Source organism: Carex rostrata, chromosome 6 (assembly GCF_964058835.1).
Source record: "Carex rostrata chromosome 6, lpCarRost1.2, whole genome shotgun sequence".
Lineage (NCBI taxonomy): Eukaryota > Viridiplantae > Streptophyta > Magnoliopsida > Poales > Cyperaceae > Carex > Carex rostrata.
In genome coordinates this window covers 4,927,493-4,944,100 of record NC_135923.1, presented here as the reverse complement: position 1 = coordinate 4,944,100, position 16,608 = coordinate 4,927,493, and the positions used below count along the sequence as shown (strand labels likewise).

At 34.4% G+C, this 16,608-nt stretch overlaps 2 protein-coding genes across 3 annotated transcripts; both read right to left on the bottom strand.

Annotated features, from left to right (window-relative positions):
* Positions 1-238: 238 nt before the first annotated feature.
* Positions 239-5,191, bottom strand: LOC144556065 (uncharacterized). The gene is made up of 6 exons (XM_078304556.1): positions 4,554-5,191; positions 4,017-4,251; positions 3,857-3,918; positions 2,164-3,771; positions 1,543-1,687; positions 239-1,216 (listed from the first exon to the last, which is right to left on the bottom strand). The coding sequence occupies exons 2-6, from the start codon at positions 4,111-4,113 to the stop codon at positions 573-575; spliced, it is 2,556 nt and encodes an 851-aa protein (XP_078160682.1). The 5' UTR covers positions 4,114-4,251; positions 4,554-5,191; the 3' UTR covers positions 239-572.
* Positions 5,192-10,438: 5,247 nt separating this feature from the next.
* On the bottom strand, positions 10,439-16,396 carry LOC144555261 (uncharacterized). Of its 2 annotated transcripts, none has more exons than XM_078303541.1 (2): positions 15,677-16,396; positions 10,439-10,484 (listed from the first exon to the last, which is right to left on the bottom strand). In XM_078303541.1, exon 1 carries the CDS (start codon positions 16,298-16,300, stop codon positions 15,794-15,796), a length of 507 nt encoding a protein of 168 aa, XP_078159667.1. In that variant the 5' UTR covers positions 16,301-16,396; the 3' UTR covers positions 10,439-10,484; positions 15,677-15,793. The 2 variants fall into 2 exon arrangements, with proteins under 2 accessions (XP_078159667.1, XP_078159668.1); XM_078303542.1 differs by having other exon boundaries at positions 10,439-10,623; positions 15,839-16,396.
* Between the last annotated feature and the right edge of the window lie 212 nt (positions 16,397-16,608).

Sequence of the window (16,608 nt, the reverse complement as noted above, 5' to 3'; positions counted from 1 at the left end):
TAAACATGGATGTATCCACAACAGATTAATATTTTCATTTTCAAAATTCAAACAATCAATTTAAACTGTTCAAAAATATAATACTGATTTATATAATACGGAGCAATATATGCTATACATATTACCACAGCTCAACTCTTGGCCAATTGTGTACATAAATATCTAAATACTGACTGGTACGACCCCTTACAAGAAAGTTGTCAAGAACTTCAACAAATCATTACTTGAAACAAAATAAGTCTAGACAATATAATAATTTACCAATTTCATTTCCTTAGTATTATCAAACAATCTCAGAAAAAAATCACATGCCTAGAAGACAAATTGACTTATATAAAGGGCCCATGAAGTCTATACAAACTCTGCATAATTTAACTGATATCCTTATTCTAGACAACAAATGAAACAAAAGGAGAGCTAAAAATAGTACATTCAAAACCTTAGCATCACCCCCAATCCAACAATGTAAATCATACAATGTTTGACTATCCATTTTTGACATCTAGCATGAAACGAACCTAAAACCAGAACCACCTTAAATGAATCTCTAACAATACATTTCTCACCTCTTATCATTTCATGATATCACAAACCACCTCATTGATCAAAGAGTCTAGTATCTCTGCCTCTAAATCTGTACCAGCTTCAAACGCCTCAACCCGGAAATCCATCCACGTCCCCAGACCTGTATCCATATCCTTCTCCACAATTTCATCTACGTTCCAGTCGGCCATGTTTTTCCACCCGCTAATTTCTTCATACACTCGTTTGTGGAGCCCGCTTCTAACTACAACTGTTCCTTTACTCCACGCCTCATAACCCGCCTTGAAATGATAATCAATCCGTGAATCCAAGCACTCATTGACGCAATCAAATAGAAGCTTTCGATCCGCTAGACTTAACAGAGTTTCATTCTCCAGTTTGCTCCTGCCTCTTTTCCTCTCCAGTTTGTCAAAGAGAGGAGAGTCCAGTTGAGTGCCCTGCAAAGCCTTTCTCTCCAGTTCTGTATTAGATAGTATGTCGCTTATATAATCGAGTTCAGGGTTAGATTTTGTTTTTGGTTGCTTCACTGGAGTTATGTCGAAGAATTTGGAGGTGTCGAATATAGAAGAACAAGCCGAATCAGAAAGTTTTGTTTCCGTTTCACTGAAGAACACCTTTCTTGGGGTCAAAAAGTTGTTCTGAGCTTGAACCGAAGTTTGCGAAATTTTGCCCCCTGAAAAATTTGTTTAGGAAATCATTATCAATTATCAAATTAAAATAAAGGTTTAAAGAAAATTACTCCTAGAGATGTCTTCTTTCCAAATTTGAATGAACTTTGTCATAAACTGATTTGGTTGACTATTGTTTAGGGTTTAGGAACCCAATAACCAGTAGTATTAATTGCAAACTTGTGGAATGCTGGGTGTTAATTACAAGTGCAGAACAATGAACAGTAAAATTGGTTTTGAAAGGCAACAAATTTCGGAGAGCCAACCAAAAATTTCACTGCAAGGACTATCTATTAAAAAAGTGAACAGTTCAAGGAGTGTAAAAAATTACCATCACTGCAGGTTGAGTCCTCAGAGGTGCAACAGCTTTCATTTGTGACAAATGTTTCTTCTTCAAGAACAGAAAGTGGACTCAGCTGGTCATACTCTTTACTATTTACATCCATTGAATTACTACATTCCCCATTTTCAACAACCTGAAAAATCAAATTGAGAGAAGGAAAATAAGACCTTATCAAAAGTTTATCTATCTAAACACCAAAATCCAAACTCAAAAGTTCATAAATATTAGGTTCAATTTAAATTCATTATTGTATTGCAGTTGCGTAAAACAGCTGGTACATGGAAGCACCTACATATAAGACCTTATCAAAAGTTTATCTATCCAAACACCAAAATCCAAACTCAAAAGTTCATAAATATTAGGTTTAATTTAAATTCATTATTGTATTGCAGTTGGGTAAAACAGCTGGTACATGCAAGCACCTACATCTTAGGTTATACTAACAAAATTTATATCATGTCTTTAGTGGGATGTATAATCCCTATACATACATTAATAATACAAATACAAGCAACTTTTCGTACCTACATCTATCCTATTATTGTTTTGCAGTTGGGTAAAACAGCTGGATGAAGAGCCTGATACAAATATTTTAGCAACTTTTCTTACCTGAAGAGCTTGATGCTTCGTGAAGTTGAAAATACCAGCATTTAACGAACCAATGTCTTCTCCCTTAGCAGATGAATCCTTTTCCAATGACTCAAAACTCATACCTCTGCCGAAATCGGTCGATGGTTCGATCCGAGTCGTCAATTCCCTCAGCTTCTGCTCCAAGAGCAGACTCAGTGCATCTCCATTTGAACCACCTACCAATCCCAGCTTCTCAGCCCCCAAAATCTGGTACTGGACATTTCCAGGTTGCTTAACCAATGGAGAGGTGAATGTAAATGAGACCACATCAGTCGTATCCTTCATCTCCTTGTTCCATTTTGTAAATTCGTCAATAACGACATTTTGGCGAACACCTGGGTCATGTTTGTCAGAATTACTAGTGCTTCTCTCTATTAATCTCTTCTTCTGTGGGAAATCCTTATTGTTGCTAAAAGTGGCCTCCTTTTCTAATTCGATTGTGCTTCTGGGTTTTGAACTGTTCGCTAGTCTACTTAAGCTCTTGTGTTTCGACGAAGAGGATTCACATGAAATTCCTTTTCTCCCTTGTTGATTTGAGGTCAACTTGCCAGTACCAGACTTACTGCGGTTTACAGTGCAGTTCTGTTTCTGGTTGTTTTGCTTCAAGATCGCAGAACCACTGCTACCTTGTTTCTTTTGTTGCCTGATACTGGTTCTTTGATTGGTACTGGAATTGCCAGTACCGGGTTGGCTTCGGAAAGCTTGGTTCAGCCTGGACTCGTCGTGCTCTTTTTGTGCAACTCCAGAGTGGCGATTTGGCAAATTTACCCCTTCCCTTTTTTGTACATTAACCTTCGCCTGAATCGCCAGAGACACTGACTTCCCTTTATTACCCTTGACATTTGAAACACCACTTGTACTACTCCCCAAACTGACCTCATACGGATCAGGTGACGTCCTAAATATGACAATATCCTCTTCTCTATTCCCTCTCGCAAACTGGTTCTCACCTGATTCAACCGGGACCCGACTCATTTGCAAGAGCCGAGACGTCCTCTGAGAAGCCATGACACTCTCTTTCGCGTAGGGCCCTACACGACCTGACCCAAAAGAACAAACCTTCTCCCTCCCATTGCCAACAGTTTGGAGCCTCGGTTCAAGGATCTTGGCCGCGGCTTCCATAATCTGAGCGGCATTTCTGGCAGATGTGAACCCGGGGTTCTTTATTGGTGACAGTAACTTGTGGTATGTCATTGGGAGAGGCTTAGCAGATCTAGATGGCAATGCCTCCATTTGAAACCTCTCAATTGGGCTGCTGGGCATTTTTTGGGCCCGTAAATCGACTGGTCTTCTCATGTAACCACTAGTTTCAATTCTGTGTGCATTGTTGGTTAAACGATCTTGGGTGCAGTACTCAGGGCTTCTCTTAAGGGTGTAGTTATCTCTAAAGGATCGTGTGTCACGAAACGGGGTGCAGTATGGTTCGGAGGCGGTGGATACAGGCATGGAATCCAAACCCATTAAACGGGCAACCACACCTGGCGCTTTTGACCCGTTAAGGTCGTCATCAGTGACAGAGGATGCACAGCTATAGTCACTGCTTCCTTTAATGCTTGACACACCACCAACCAACTCGTCTTCATCGATCTGGAATTACCGACCAAGATAAAAGATAAATGTTTTAGTAAATAGAAAATAAATGAGAAATTTTGATTGTGAAGAGATTACAAACCATGCGAAGACGGGTGGATGGTAAGGTTTCATCTATCCTCTTCCCCCCTTGCTTGGTGCCCTCTAAAAGATGATGAAAGAACAGGATGAGAAAAATAACATTAATAAACAACATTTTGTACAAATGAATTAAGACAAAGAAAAAAAAACAAAGATTTTACCAGGAGAAACCGTAAATAACTTCTTGCGGGATTTTCGGTTCCAATCGAATAGGTGGAAGAAGCCACTGCCTTTAGAACCGCCTCTCTCTATTCCCATTTTTTCCCTAAATTGTAGCGTTACAAACCTATGTCTTAAAATCTACATAAAGAATTCTCTCCAATTTGATGAAGAAATCCGATACGCAATGACCAATATACTTGGAAACCTGAAAAAACGATGTGATCCCATCAGGCTCTAACCAAATCGCACAAAAAAAATTAAAATCAAACTCTTAATCTTCACAAATCAATTAATGGAGTAAGTTTCCTAATAGATACAAATCCATTATATACTGTAGCAACAATTATAATCACAAGATACAAAATAATAAACAAGTGAGAATATAATTGCGACCTTTAGATCTGTTCTGCGATTTAAATTTCGTGGACCCCCTATTTGTTCCAAAACCCTAAACCCACAGAAATCCCGAGAATCAAATTCCGAACAAAACCATTCAAAACCAAACTAATCAAAGCCGAATCAAAAGATAAACTAACCTAGTAGAATACACCGCGACTTGATCTGTTCGTCCAAGGAAACTCCGCTATTCTTCGATCGCCTCTCTAAAGGGCGGGCCGCAACTAGGGTTTTGAGAGGAACCCAATAAGAGGGGAGAGGTGAAAAGACTAGAGAAAGAAACTATCAAGCAACCATTAACTCTCCTAGAAAGAAAAGAGAGAGAAATAGACGCATTAATTTCTTATAGCAGGACTGCAGGAGCAGGTTAAACGAAATATAAAATGATTAAACTAAAATTGGGGAAAGTGGGGATTTTGTATAAAACGATAAAAACTAACGGCTCTTTTCTAGAGAGAGTGGGAGATCCATTTCAAATTCCAAACGGTTCGGCCGAGGAGATCTCTAAGCAACTTTCCCCATAGAAACTATCTGCAAATTAATTCTACACCCTTCGATTAATGATCAAACGGTGAATATAAGTCAGTACAGAAATGAAGATGCAACCATTAATCACAGGCCGTGTTCAAGGAAGAGTGGGGATTCGAGTTGCTAGATTTCTTACACCGCACTTTATGGATTAGTTTGTATGATTCTATTGTCGGTAGATTGTCAGTGACAGAAACATAGTGGGGTCCATTAAGCAGTAGGAAGTTTTTGGTTTTAAAACAGGTATTGATATCTGGGAAAGAGGTGGGGGTGTGTCAGGGTCGAGTCAAACGTGGGTGGGGAGGAGTAGGATCAGAGGTGATTCAAATGCTGAGAGTTACTGTGTAGTGGGGCCCGCTTTAATTCCGTTGAGTTTTTTAGATTTTGAAGGCACGTGACGTCAGGAGATGTACGCCAAGCGGTGGACCTGGTCCATGTTTCTGTAACCTGTCAAAACATTTCCCAGATTCTATGCTGACAAAGAGTTTTAAATTTATTATTCCTAAATTAAAGTATTTGCTTTGTAATTATTTTCGTCGGAGTCTAATTTTGAAGAGCAGGTTAAAATGTACCACTGGTTTTGTACTCTAATTATATCCGTTTATAAAGTTCAAACAGTCGATTTGAACTGCTCAAGATGATGTACATATTAAAATGTGCTTAGAAACCAAATTTTATATTTTTTGAAATTTTTTTACTATTTTTTTTAGATAAATACAAAATAGTAATATGTACAGTAGTAAAAAAATTCTAAAAAATATAAATTTGGTCTCTAAGCACATTTTAATATGTACATCATATTAAGCGGTTCGGATCGACTGTTTGAACTTTGTAAACAGAGATAGAAACATGAGGTATAATTGGAGCACAAAACGAATGGTGCATTTTAACCCTACTCAATTTTGAATCTTATACTTCTTTACATCAAAATATTTTACTTCTATACATAGTTCAATTACTACCTATTTTTTTGAGGCAACAAGTGCTTTAATTTACTGTGAGCACAGCGCACGATATAAATAAGAATTATTTTTCTTATTAATTTATCTAATAAGTAGACGGAAAGAATTTTTATTTTTTTTATTAACTTAATGAATATATAAGAATTATTTTGTACTCATTAACTTTAGAATAAATGATGAAGACAAAATCTTATATTAATTTTTATTTATGCATTAAGCTGTATAATATATTATTTTACAGCATCGTTAATTTATATTTAATTATTTATATAATTTATGATAAGATTGATTTATACAACATTTTAAAATCACTTGTAAACCGTATGTTTTTTTACTTGACTTTATGTTAATAAATTTGAAAAATTACAAATTTTGTAAGAAAATAAATTCAAGGAGTAAATCAGTTTCAATATTTTAATTTGTTATTTGAATTCAATCTGATAAATTTTAAAATTAAACTTATCGAAAACTTGTAAAGGTTTGAAAAATCCTAAGCCTTCGCTTATTCTTCAAGTTCAGCCAATAATTGAAATGGTTTTTCTGTATACGGTAAGAAACACCCTGCATCTAGGGGTGAAAACCGAGCGGATTCAGAGCGGATAATGCTGATATCAAATTCGTATCCACCTTAGGATGAACGAATACCAATAGCAAATAGATGTCAAAATTCAAAACTAAATCCACTTTAAACAGATACGGATACGGAGCGAATAATCCACGGATACTTATTCAAATACAAATACGAATACGAAACAAATAATTATCGGACAATTGAGTCATATGAACTGCTCGTTCAAAAAACTAATTCACATCCAAAATTGGTGAAGCAAGAGAAAAGTTAAATCACGTCCAAATTTAATTTAATTAGTTATTTAAATAGCTGTTACGGTCACTAACTAAATTGAACTTTTCACAGCTCAATTAGACTACTTATGTGAGAGGGCTTTTCTTTATTAGATTAATAAACTTGAATGAAAGAAAAGCCCCTTAATATGCTTTTGGAATGAGAATCTGGTCCGGCCCAATTCATTTTGGAATATCACAGAAAGTCAAGTCAGGGGTGTAAACGGATAATTCGCTCTGTATCCGGTAATAATTCGAATCCGGATTTAATGGATACGGATAAGAATCCGAATATTAATAGATATTCATCGATCATAATCCGGTCTGAGATCAAATACATAATGCTTTTTATATTTAAACTTAATATTTTAAGTTACTTTAGAAGACCTGAATTTCCAATGCATGCTCTTCCCTACTTGCATCCCGTGCATTGGAAATTCGGATCTTCTAAAGTAACTTAAAATATTGAGTTTAGATCTGCTCTGACACAAATATAAAAAGCGTTCTGCATTTGATCTCAGACCGGATTATGACCGGTGAACGAAATCAAATCACTCAAAGTAATTCAAATTTTGAGTTTGGATCCGAATTGATATGTTATAGCACAAATATTAAAAGAGTTATGTATATTTTATCTCAAGTTGGATTAATCCGGATTTTGATATGATATTCCGAAGAGTGAGTCTATGGTACTATGCATATCACAGGTTGTTACCGTGCTACGGCTTTATATTCGAGTTTTTAAATTCTAACGGTCGATCCGAACCGTTCATCTTGTTCTCCATATTATGGCTGATTGATGCTTTTATCCCTTTAAAAGATAGACTATTAGTTGAATTATTGAGAGGGGCTGTTTTATGGATCATTTGGTTGGAACGAAATAGATTATGCTTTAATGATAGTTCTCCATGTTCTATTAGGGTTATTGGTACTAAGATTATTTCTCTTACTCAATTTTGGTGTAAATCTAGAGGGGACAATTCTTTTTTTAAATTAAATCTCATAATGCCTTTTGATGTTAAGGATCTCCCAGATCTCGTTCTGTTGGAGGAAGAAAGACGTCCCGATACGACCCAAGTGATGGACCTTCTATTGTCCCTGTTCCAGGAAACACCAGTGGGAGATATGCAGGGTTTTGGCAATGGCAACCCTCCATCTCCAATGTTTGGAGAAGAGGAGGAGGATGAAGACCTTTTAGATATGTAGTACTTAGTTTTTTGTGTGCATGTTATGTTGTTTAGATATTTTCTTAGGTTGCTGCCTTATGTTTTATGCATGTTATTATGTTTTTGCTACTTTCTCATGTTGCTACTTTTGTTTTGACCTGTTGTAAAGACTTGCCACATTTGATTTTGGTACAAATTTTAGAAAATCACTTGATCTGGAAATTCTGGACCATCCAAAAACAGTGATTTTCAATAAATCTAAAAAAAATAGTAAAAAAATTTCAAAAAATGTAAAATTTGGTCTCCAAACACATTAATATAGAGAACAAGATGAACGGTTCAAATAGACCGTTAGAATTTTAAAACTTGAATATAGAACCGTAGCACAGTAACAAATCGTAATATGCATAGTACCATAGACTCACTCTATTCCGAATTTAAACTTAAACCCAAACCCGCATTAGACGGGAGTTGTAGGATGGGGAAGGGAGACTCGATTGGATGTTTTTTTTTGGTTCCCACAGTGCTCTTTGCATTGATAATGTCATTGAACATCAATTTTTAAATTTCAGTTTATTCAATTGTCTGTTAAGATGGATAATATTGTATAGCTTCAGTTTTCCTACTAAAGAAGATCTAATTTTTATTATAGAATTACCCTTTTGGATGAATCAAGGAATAGTTCGGAATAGCAACTATTTCTGGGTTCAGAATAGCTGCTAATCCAACATTTCATAGGAATAACGGAATAGTAGCTAACGTGCTGTGTTGAGAATAACGTTTTTTTTTCATCCAAACGTGTTGTGTTGAGAATAGCTCGCCAGGAATAGCAGCTATTTCTGAATTAGCGCTATTTCTGTGTCATCCAAACGTACCCAAATTCAAGACCTGTCACTACTAGAATTTCTATGAGAAAAAAAATATACAACTAAGTACTTCGCAATGAAGCTTACATATTATTCTCAGATTTTTCACCATTAATTAATAATTATAGAGTATAAAATCCTTCTTTTTTACAAGGTGAATATAAAATATACAATAAAGTACTTCAGAATGAATCTTATTAACGAGTTAAAATAATGCACCTTGTGGGCAAATTGATATAGCTTTCACTCAACTTAATAATCTAATCTTATTTACTGTACCGGACAATCTAGCCAAGTGTCAAAATTTAGAAGCTGCAACAGAAAAATATGAAAAATAACTTACAAGTAAAATATTTTGCTCCTTGGTTTAACTCACCGTTGTTATTGAGAAGAGAAGGAAAACAATTCTGAATTTGGAAAGTGAAGAGACAAAGTAAATAGGAAAGAAAATATACTAGTTAGGAAATTATTTTCTCATTTATCCAATTAATTAATTTATTTAAAAGGAGATGAAAGGAGATGCCATGTGTTAACAATAGATTGGCTAAATTGAAAGGGGGACAGAAAAATCCTATCCATATGGGGCAGAGAATTCCGTTCCGTTAGTGCTTGTTTGGCTGCTCCCCACAAAATACTGTTCACGTGGAAAAAATAAAATTCATTCAGACTGAATTTTTTTTTTCTCACATAAATAGTAAATTTCAGTTAAAATTTTTTCTATTCTTATTTATATTCCCATTCCCACTGTGCAGCCAAACAGCCCTTAATTAAACCATCCAAAGTTTCAAGATCTGAATCTTTTGCAATAATTAAGAGGATTAGATTGACCAAAGCCCAGAGGCCATAATAGACTACTTCCCTTCTCCTATGCTAGAAGGGAATCCGCTCCTCTTCCTCTTCCTCTCCTTGTTATTGTTGTTGTTCTTTTTCTTCTAGTTTTAATGTTTTATAATCAAAATACTCTCTAGGTATGAAAGTAAAATGAACATTATCAAAGTAAACAAAATACATAATTCTTTTTTAACTAAAATTCAGCTACAATATACCTACTAGATATGAAATTATTCTGTCAGAGCAAATGTAATTTGAATTGCTTCCACATTTACAGATTTCCCTTTACATAATAATTGGGCTTTAGTGGGTCTCATAAAATTTTACATAATAAAGAGCTTAACAATGAGCCTCACAATTATCAATCAGTTAAAATGGCACAAATCCATTTTGAGACTAGTTCCTTTAGGAAATATTTTTATGGGTCTTGAAAAAGGCCATATAATATTTTGAATTAGGTGGTTCAACTGACATGGGATAAACTTCAATTCCATATCTAGTCAGACTTGATCGAATGCATTAAGATTTGTGTAAATTTGATCTGCACTAATTTTGATGTTGATTGAACGGTTCAAGTTCAACCGGATGTTTAATCAAATTTGATAATACACTTATCAGACCGTACCCGATTTCAAGTGCGATTATAAATAAAGAAAAAAAAAAAAGAATGAATGAGAAGGTGAACTTCCGAAAACAACCTTTGCAATGCAGAGGTTTGGATTATGATTATCAAATACACAGAATTGGAGCAACTCAAATTCCAAGTTCTGAATCGAAAAATGAAAACAACAGAATCTAACGACAAAGTCTTCCTGATATGTATAAAAAATTTGCAATGAAATGTATAATTTTCAAAGAACAAAGAATCATATAGTCTTTTCAAGTATATAGAAGTGAAAAGGTAAAAGTAAATAAACTCTTTTTTGTTTACAGAAAAGGTATAAAATAAATAAGAAATTTGAAGGTTCTCTATGCACTTCTTTCAAGCATCTCATAGTACTGAATTGCTGAAACCTGTCGTTGCAACTTTGATTTCATCATAAAATTTCGAAATAAATTCCTCTGCTTTTGTATCAATCCCCTTCTCTAATCTCTCCCCTTCCTCGATCAATTCCACGAATCCCTCTTTTCTGCCGTTGTACTCAATTTGCTCATGTTCCTTCTCGCGCTGATAAGCCTCATCCCGATCGAAATCGTGATTGACCGAAGGCGTAATGCAAGGAAGGAAACAAAAAGAAGGTGTCTTGAATCTGAAGCTTGGTGTTTCCTGAAAAGAGAACTCCCGCTCGATTTGCAACCGAGGCGAATGTCGACTGTGCCAGAGTTCGAGGGCTTCAAGGAATCGTAACTGGAGCAGACGCCATGCTCTGTTAGTCGGTTTGGCGCTTCTTCGTGCCATCAAGTATTTGTTTAGATAGCGATTAGCAAATGGGTAATGAATCTTGCTAATTGAGATTCTTTTTGTTGTGCCTTTTGTTGCTTTGAAACAGAGCTGGTTTAGAGTGGAAGGTTGAGTTGGTAGGGTTTATATAGGTGGCAATTGTGGAACGCGTTTGCTTATAGTAATGTATATTCTAAGAAGAACAGTGTTGCTTACTTACTAGTTAGTAGTTACTGTTTAGTGGGCCATGCTATTGGGCACATAGATCGGCACAAGAAAATAACAAGGGATGTTATTAAAAATGTAAAACCGAGGGTTTTGAATTTTGATAAGTTTTTCTTTTCGAAGTACGAAACATTGGATATAATCTAATATTATAGTACTTGAAGAAATTGATTCTCGTTAAAAAAAATGTTATTTTTTTTGTAACCTTGTCACGTGAATTTTTTGTATTGTTTATCATTAATTAAAATTTCAAAGTTACGAAAAACATATTTATTTGTGTTTCAAATCTTAATCAGAGAGATTTTCTTGATTAAAATATATGTTTTCCACCATTTTATTAATAGTCTATTTTATTAGGTATCATAACCGTATAAGGTATCATAGTCCGCATCTTCTGCATTAACTCAACTTTTAAGTTAATGCATCTCGGCTGTTTGATTAAAATCCGAGTCAATTCGGTTCGAAGTAAAACATACAAGACATCTTTAATATTTGTGTTAACATGGATTAGATGGTCTGAATTAATTCTGCATTAATTCAAAGATTGAGTTAATACAGAGGTCAAGGTTGGTGGAGCTTTTTAGAGTTTATTTTTTTTGCATTAATTCAAAAATTGAGTTAATGGAAACAATTTAATATTCATAAAGTATTGTTTTATCTAAATTTTAAACCTGCATCCTTCCATACAAAGAGTCTTGCCAATACCAATAAATTAAAGACTGGTTCTCACTAATAGAGTTATATTAATATACTAATTTAAGCATACAAGTCAATATAAATGTTAGCGGGTTATATCTTACTTTTTTTCATATCAAAACGGTCTTTCTAAACTGCTTAATAAAATCAATCTTAAAAAAAATGTATACAAACTTTTACTAACTTAAATAATTTTTTACTACTTTAAACAATTTAAAAGGGGTGGGGATGTCCCTAAAATAATAGAAAAATTGGTATTTGTATATCCCACATGGTCATCTTTCAAATATCCTACAAAATAGTAAAGAAACTTAAAAATATTAAAAATTTCATATTCTATAAGATTTTTAATAAATATTTTATTGATTCAAATGAATCGATCAGTTGAACATAATTTTTTTTAATTCGAGCCATAAGTATATTGTATTATATACTAATAACACTATAATAGAATAACATTATGTTAGTAATCTAAAATATCAAATAAATCACCCATTATTTACCAATAATAAACAATATTCATAATACTTCAATGATGTCGACTGCCTACTGTTGTGTAACAAATAATGGGTACCCAAAGAAGATTTGGAAAAATTATTCAAGAAAGTTGCGAGGCCCCACATGGCAGAGAGCAAGAGACGGGGGTCACAAATAATGGACTGTCACTCACATTACACGGTTTAGTAGAAACAGTGTTCATAATACGGGCTGTCACTCGCTCACATTATACGCGTTTTATTAGCGTTTGTTTGTTTGTTTAGTAGAAACAATATTCATAATACGCGTTTTAATTTGAATTGGTTTCATAATAATTGGGCTTTTAAGGGCCTCACAAAGCCTCACAATTATCACCGAGGCTGTTAGGCCATGTTGCATGGATACGGATATGGCGGTACAGTAATTTTCAAAAAATCTAGGATACGATACGTCTATTATATTTATTATTTTAATTATATTATTAATTTAACACTTGAATTAAGTAATAGTTTGGTGGTAAATCGCTTCGTTGACAACCAAAAGTTCATGCGTTCGAATCCGCCTCTCATAGGAAAGTAATAATTTTGTCCACTGGAGAAGTGGCGATGCTAGGAGTAACAGTGATGTTAATAGTTGTTTTGACAGCTGTCCAATTACATAATAGTTCTCAATCTCTTCTTTCTCCATCAATGCTAGGAGCAGCAGTGATGAAAGAAAGAAATTTGAATCACTGCTGTCCAATTACATAGTTTTGACGGCTATCAAAACAACAATTACATATACTACTAGTCCTGCCCAATTTCTTCTTCTCAGTCTCAACATAGCCAAAACAACAACTATTAACATCATTGCTACTCCTAGCATCAGAAATGGCACCACTTGTTAAAGTATTTCTTCCTATGGTTTCTTCAATTTAATAAATCACAATGTGTGGCAATTTATTGTAAAATTTCTGAGATACATTTAAACTATAACAAGAAATATAAACTAGCTGTACTAAATAACAGAAAGAAAAATTAAATATCAACAACTTGCCTAAAATCAGAACAATGTATATTTTTCCTCGTCATCCATGCATATTGGATATATGAAAAAAGACAAAGAAACCAATATTTTTTTTAATTCCATTCAGGTTTAAGCAAGAACAAAGTCTAAAGAACCAAAGAGTAAGAAAATATGATATTCAAGTATTGAACAACATTAAAAAGCTTGGCTATGTTAGCAATATAAACGACTGCAAACTTGACTACAACAAATAAAGCAAAAGAGGAACAAAAGAAATACGAAAGAATTGAGGCAACGGAAACCTGTCAAATTGGATCTTGAATGATAGAGCGTCTTGATGTGAAGCCTTCTATGACATTGAATCAATGAATTCATCGTCGGTGAGCTCGCAACGATGGATGCTCGGAGAGAATAAATTTTGGTTTCACACACCTACAGAAGCGTGCGGAGAAGGAGAGAAAAGAGACCATAGAAAATAGTAGAACTAGGGTGTTCCTAAGTTCACCAAGTTTTTTTTTGAAATCAACTCTAAAGTCTATCAAATTGGTTTTAAATGACGAATCCAAATCGTTAAAATTTTTCTATCTTACGAGTGATGAGTCTACATGTAAAAAAATTAAAATTTAAAATTAATTTTGTATGAAGTCAAGTGGTCAAAATACATCCAAAAAATGTATGCATTAAAATTAATTTATATATCTTTTAATATTGACCGCTTGACTTTATACTAAATTAATTCGATAGTTAAAAATTCTTACATATAGAAACATTACTTGTAAGTTAAAAGAATTTTCACGGTTTAAATTTATTGTTTGAAATCAATCCGATAGATTTTAGAATTTAGTTTATAAAAAAACTTGGTGAATTTAAGAACACCCTAGTTCTACTCCATAGAAAATATAATCAAATGAAAATCTTAAGTTGAGTAAAGAAGTAAGAAATCGTTAAAACGGACTCTAGAACTGCGCAGAAGAATGCTTTAAACCCGTCTAAAGGAATACAGTTCGACCCGCTTAAACAATTAACTAATTATATGGAGATTAAATCCTTGCGGCGGAACAGGTGCAACGAGTTTGAATGGCACAATTATAAATTGGGCTTAATTCCTTCAGGAAAACTATTTATGGGCCTTGAAAGCAACATAATTACCTTTTGACAAATAGTGGTGTCTCGCATAGTTTCTTTCGGCATTGTAAATGCAATGGATACAGCCAGACAACCGAAATTTTTATTAATATGAAATTAATTAATTAAATATCGATAATAGAGAACAAATCTGAAACGGGCTCTATGCCTTATTTCCAAAAAATAGAGAACAAATCTGAGTTTTTCGAGATATAGGGAAAACGTGATAGTCTATAACGTCCAGATGACATTATAGACTATTACGGCCTGAAACAGTGCCAGTTCATACTAAAACAGAGTATGTTTCTGGCAAAAACAGAGACCGAAACAACTTGTTCCTGACCGTGATGTTCTATAACGTCCAGAGGACGTTATAAACTATCACGTTTTCCCTATATCTCGAAAAAACTCAAATTCGTTCTCCATTATCGATATTTATTTAAATAATTTCCTATTAATAAAAATTTCGGGCCAGACAGGGGTACGAATCTCCTAAAGTAACTCAATTTTTGAATTTTGAATCGAGACCGTCCAATTCGAATCCGTCACTTGAGATGTGTGCTGTCAACTTTAGAATAGATTGTCGCGGATCGAATCGGACGATCCCAATCTAAAATCTAAAAAATGAGTTACTTCACTGGATTTGAATTCGCCAGACAGTCGGTCTAATATCTGATAAGAACTGTTGATCTTATTAAAATTCGTACATATTTGATCAATACAAATTTTGAACTTTTTCGTCCAAATTTGATCAATACAAATTTTGAACTTTTTCGTCCAAATTTGATCAATACAAATTTTAAACTTTTTCGTCCAAATTTTATTGTTGATCAAATAGTTTCGACAAGACATCGAACTAAATTTTGATTCGATACCAATTCTTGTGCAATAAGGAATACATTAAAAACAACAAAGAATGAATGAGAAGGTCAAATTCCGAAAACAACATTTTTATGCAGAGGTATATAGTTCGCAACAATTATAATCTCATTAAATAAGCATACCTAAAGAATTTTTTTACAGAAATGCGAATTATTTTTACGCTGCACTCATCAATTTAGATTGAAATTAGAATACTTAAAGTGAATTTCAAAAGAACTACATTAATGCATTGAAATGTATAGTTTTCCGAGAACAAAGAAGCATCTACAGATCTACTCTTTATGTATATAGAAAAGAAAATGTCAAAGAAGAATTGCAAAGAACTACAGGTAAAGCAAATGAACTCTGTTTTTTACAGAAGCCAAAAAATAAATAAGAAAAATCAAAGGTCCTCTACAAACTTCTTTCAAGCATCTCATAGTACTGAATTGCTGAAACCTGTCGTTGCAACTTCATTTCTTCATAAAATCTCGAAATAAATTCCTCTGCTTTTGCATCAATCCCCTTCTCCTCTAATCTCTGATCCCCTTGCTCAATCAACTCCACGAATTCTGCTTCTCTGTCGTCATACTCAATTTGCTCATGTTCCTTCTCGCGCCGATAAAACAATAGATCAGTCTCATCCTGATCGAAATCATGATCAACTGAAGGCGTAATGCAAGGAAGGAAGCGAAGAGAAGGAGTCTTGAATCTGAAGTTTGGTGTTTCCTCGAAGGAGAACTCCCGCTCGAATTGCAATCTAGGCGACTGCCGACTGTGTCTGAGTTTGAGGGTTTTAAACAAGCGAAGTTGGAGAAGTGCACGGTTTTTCTTGAACATGCCGCCTTTCCGGGCCCAGAGTACAGCGAGGCGGAGCAGACACCATGCTCTGTTAGTCAATTTGGCGCTTCTTCGTGCCATCAAATCTTTGTTTAGATAGTGAACGGGTAATGAATCTTACTAATGTAGATTCTTTTTGTTGTTTGGAAACAGAGGTAGTTAAGAATGGAGGTTTTGAGTTTGTGGTGTTTGGAGGAGATATAGGGTTTATATTATATAGGAGGCAATTGTGGAACGCGTTTGCTTATAATAATGTATAATTGTATATTCTAAGACTTGACTAAGAAGAACAGTGTTATTTGCTTGTTAGTTCATGATTAACGATTTACAAATTATGCGGAGCGGCAGGCTACTTGGTACACACGCTGGTACAAGAAATATTAGAAGAG

Coding starts and splice junctions, on each gene's coding strand:
- LOC144556065 (XM_078304556.1), bottom strand. CDS start 4,113: ATGGGAATAGAGAGAGGCGGTTCTAAAGGCAGTGGCTTCTTCCACCTA. Junction 3,919..4,016: donor GTTATTTACGGTTTCTCCTG/GTAAAATCTTTG, acceptor ATCATCTTTTAG/AGGGCACCAAGCAAGGGGGG. Junction 1,217..1,542: donor GGACTCAACCTGCAGTGATG/GTAATTTTTTAC, acceptor CAAATTTTTCAG/GGGGCAAAATTTCGCAAACT.
- LOC144555261 (XM_078303541.1), bottom strand. CDS start 16,300: ATGGCACGAAGAAGCGCCAAATTGACTAACAGAGCATGGTGTCTGCTC.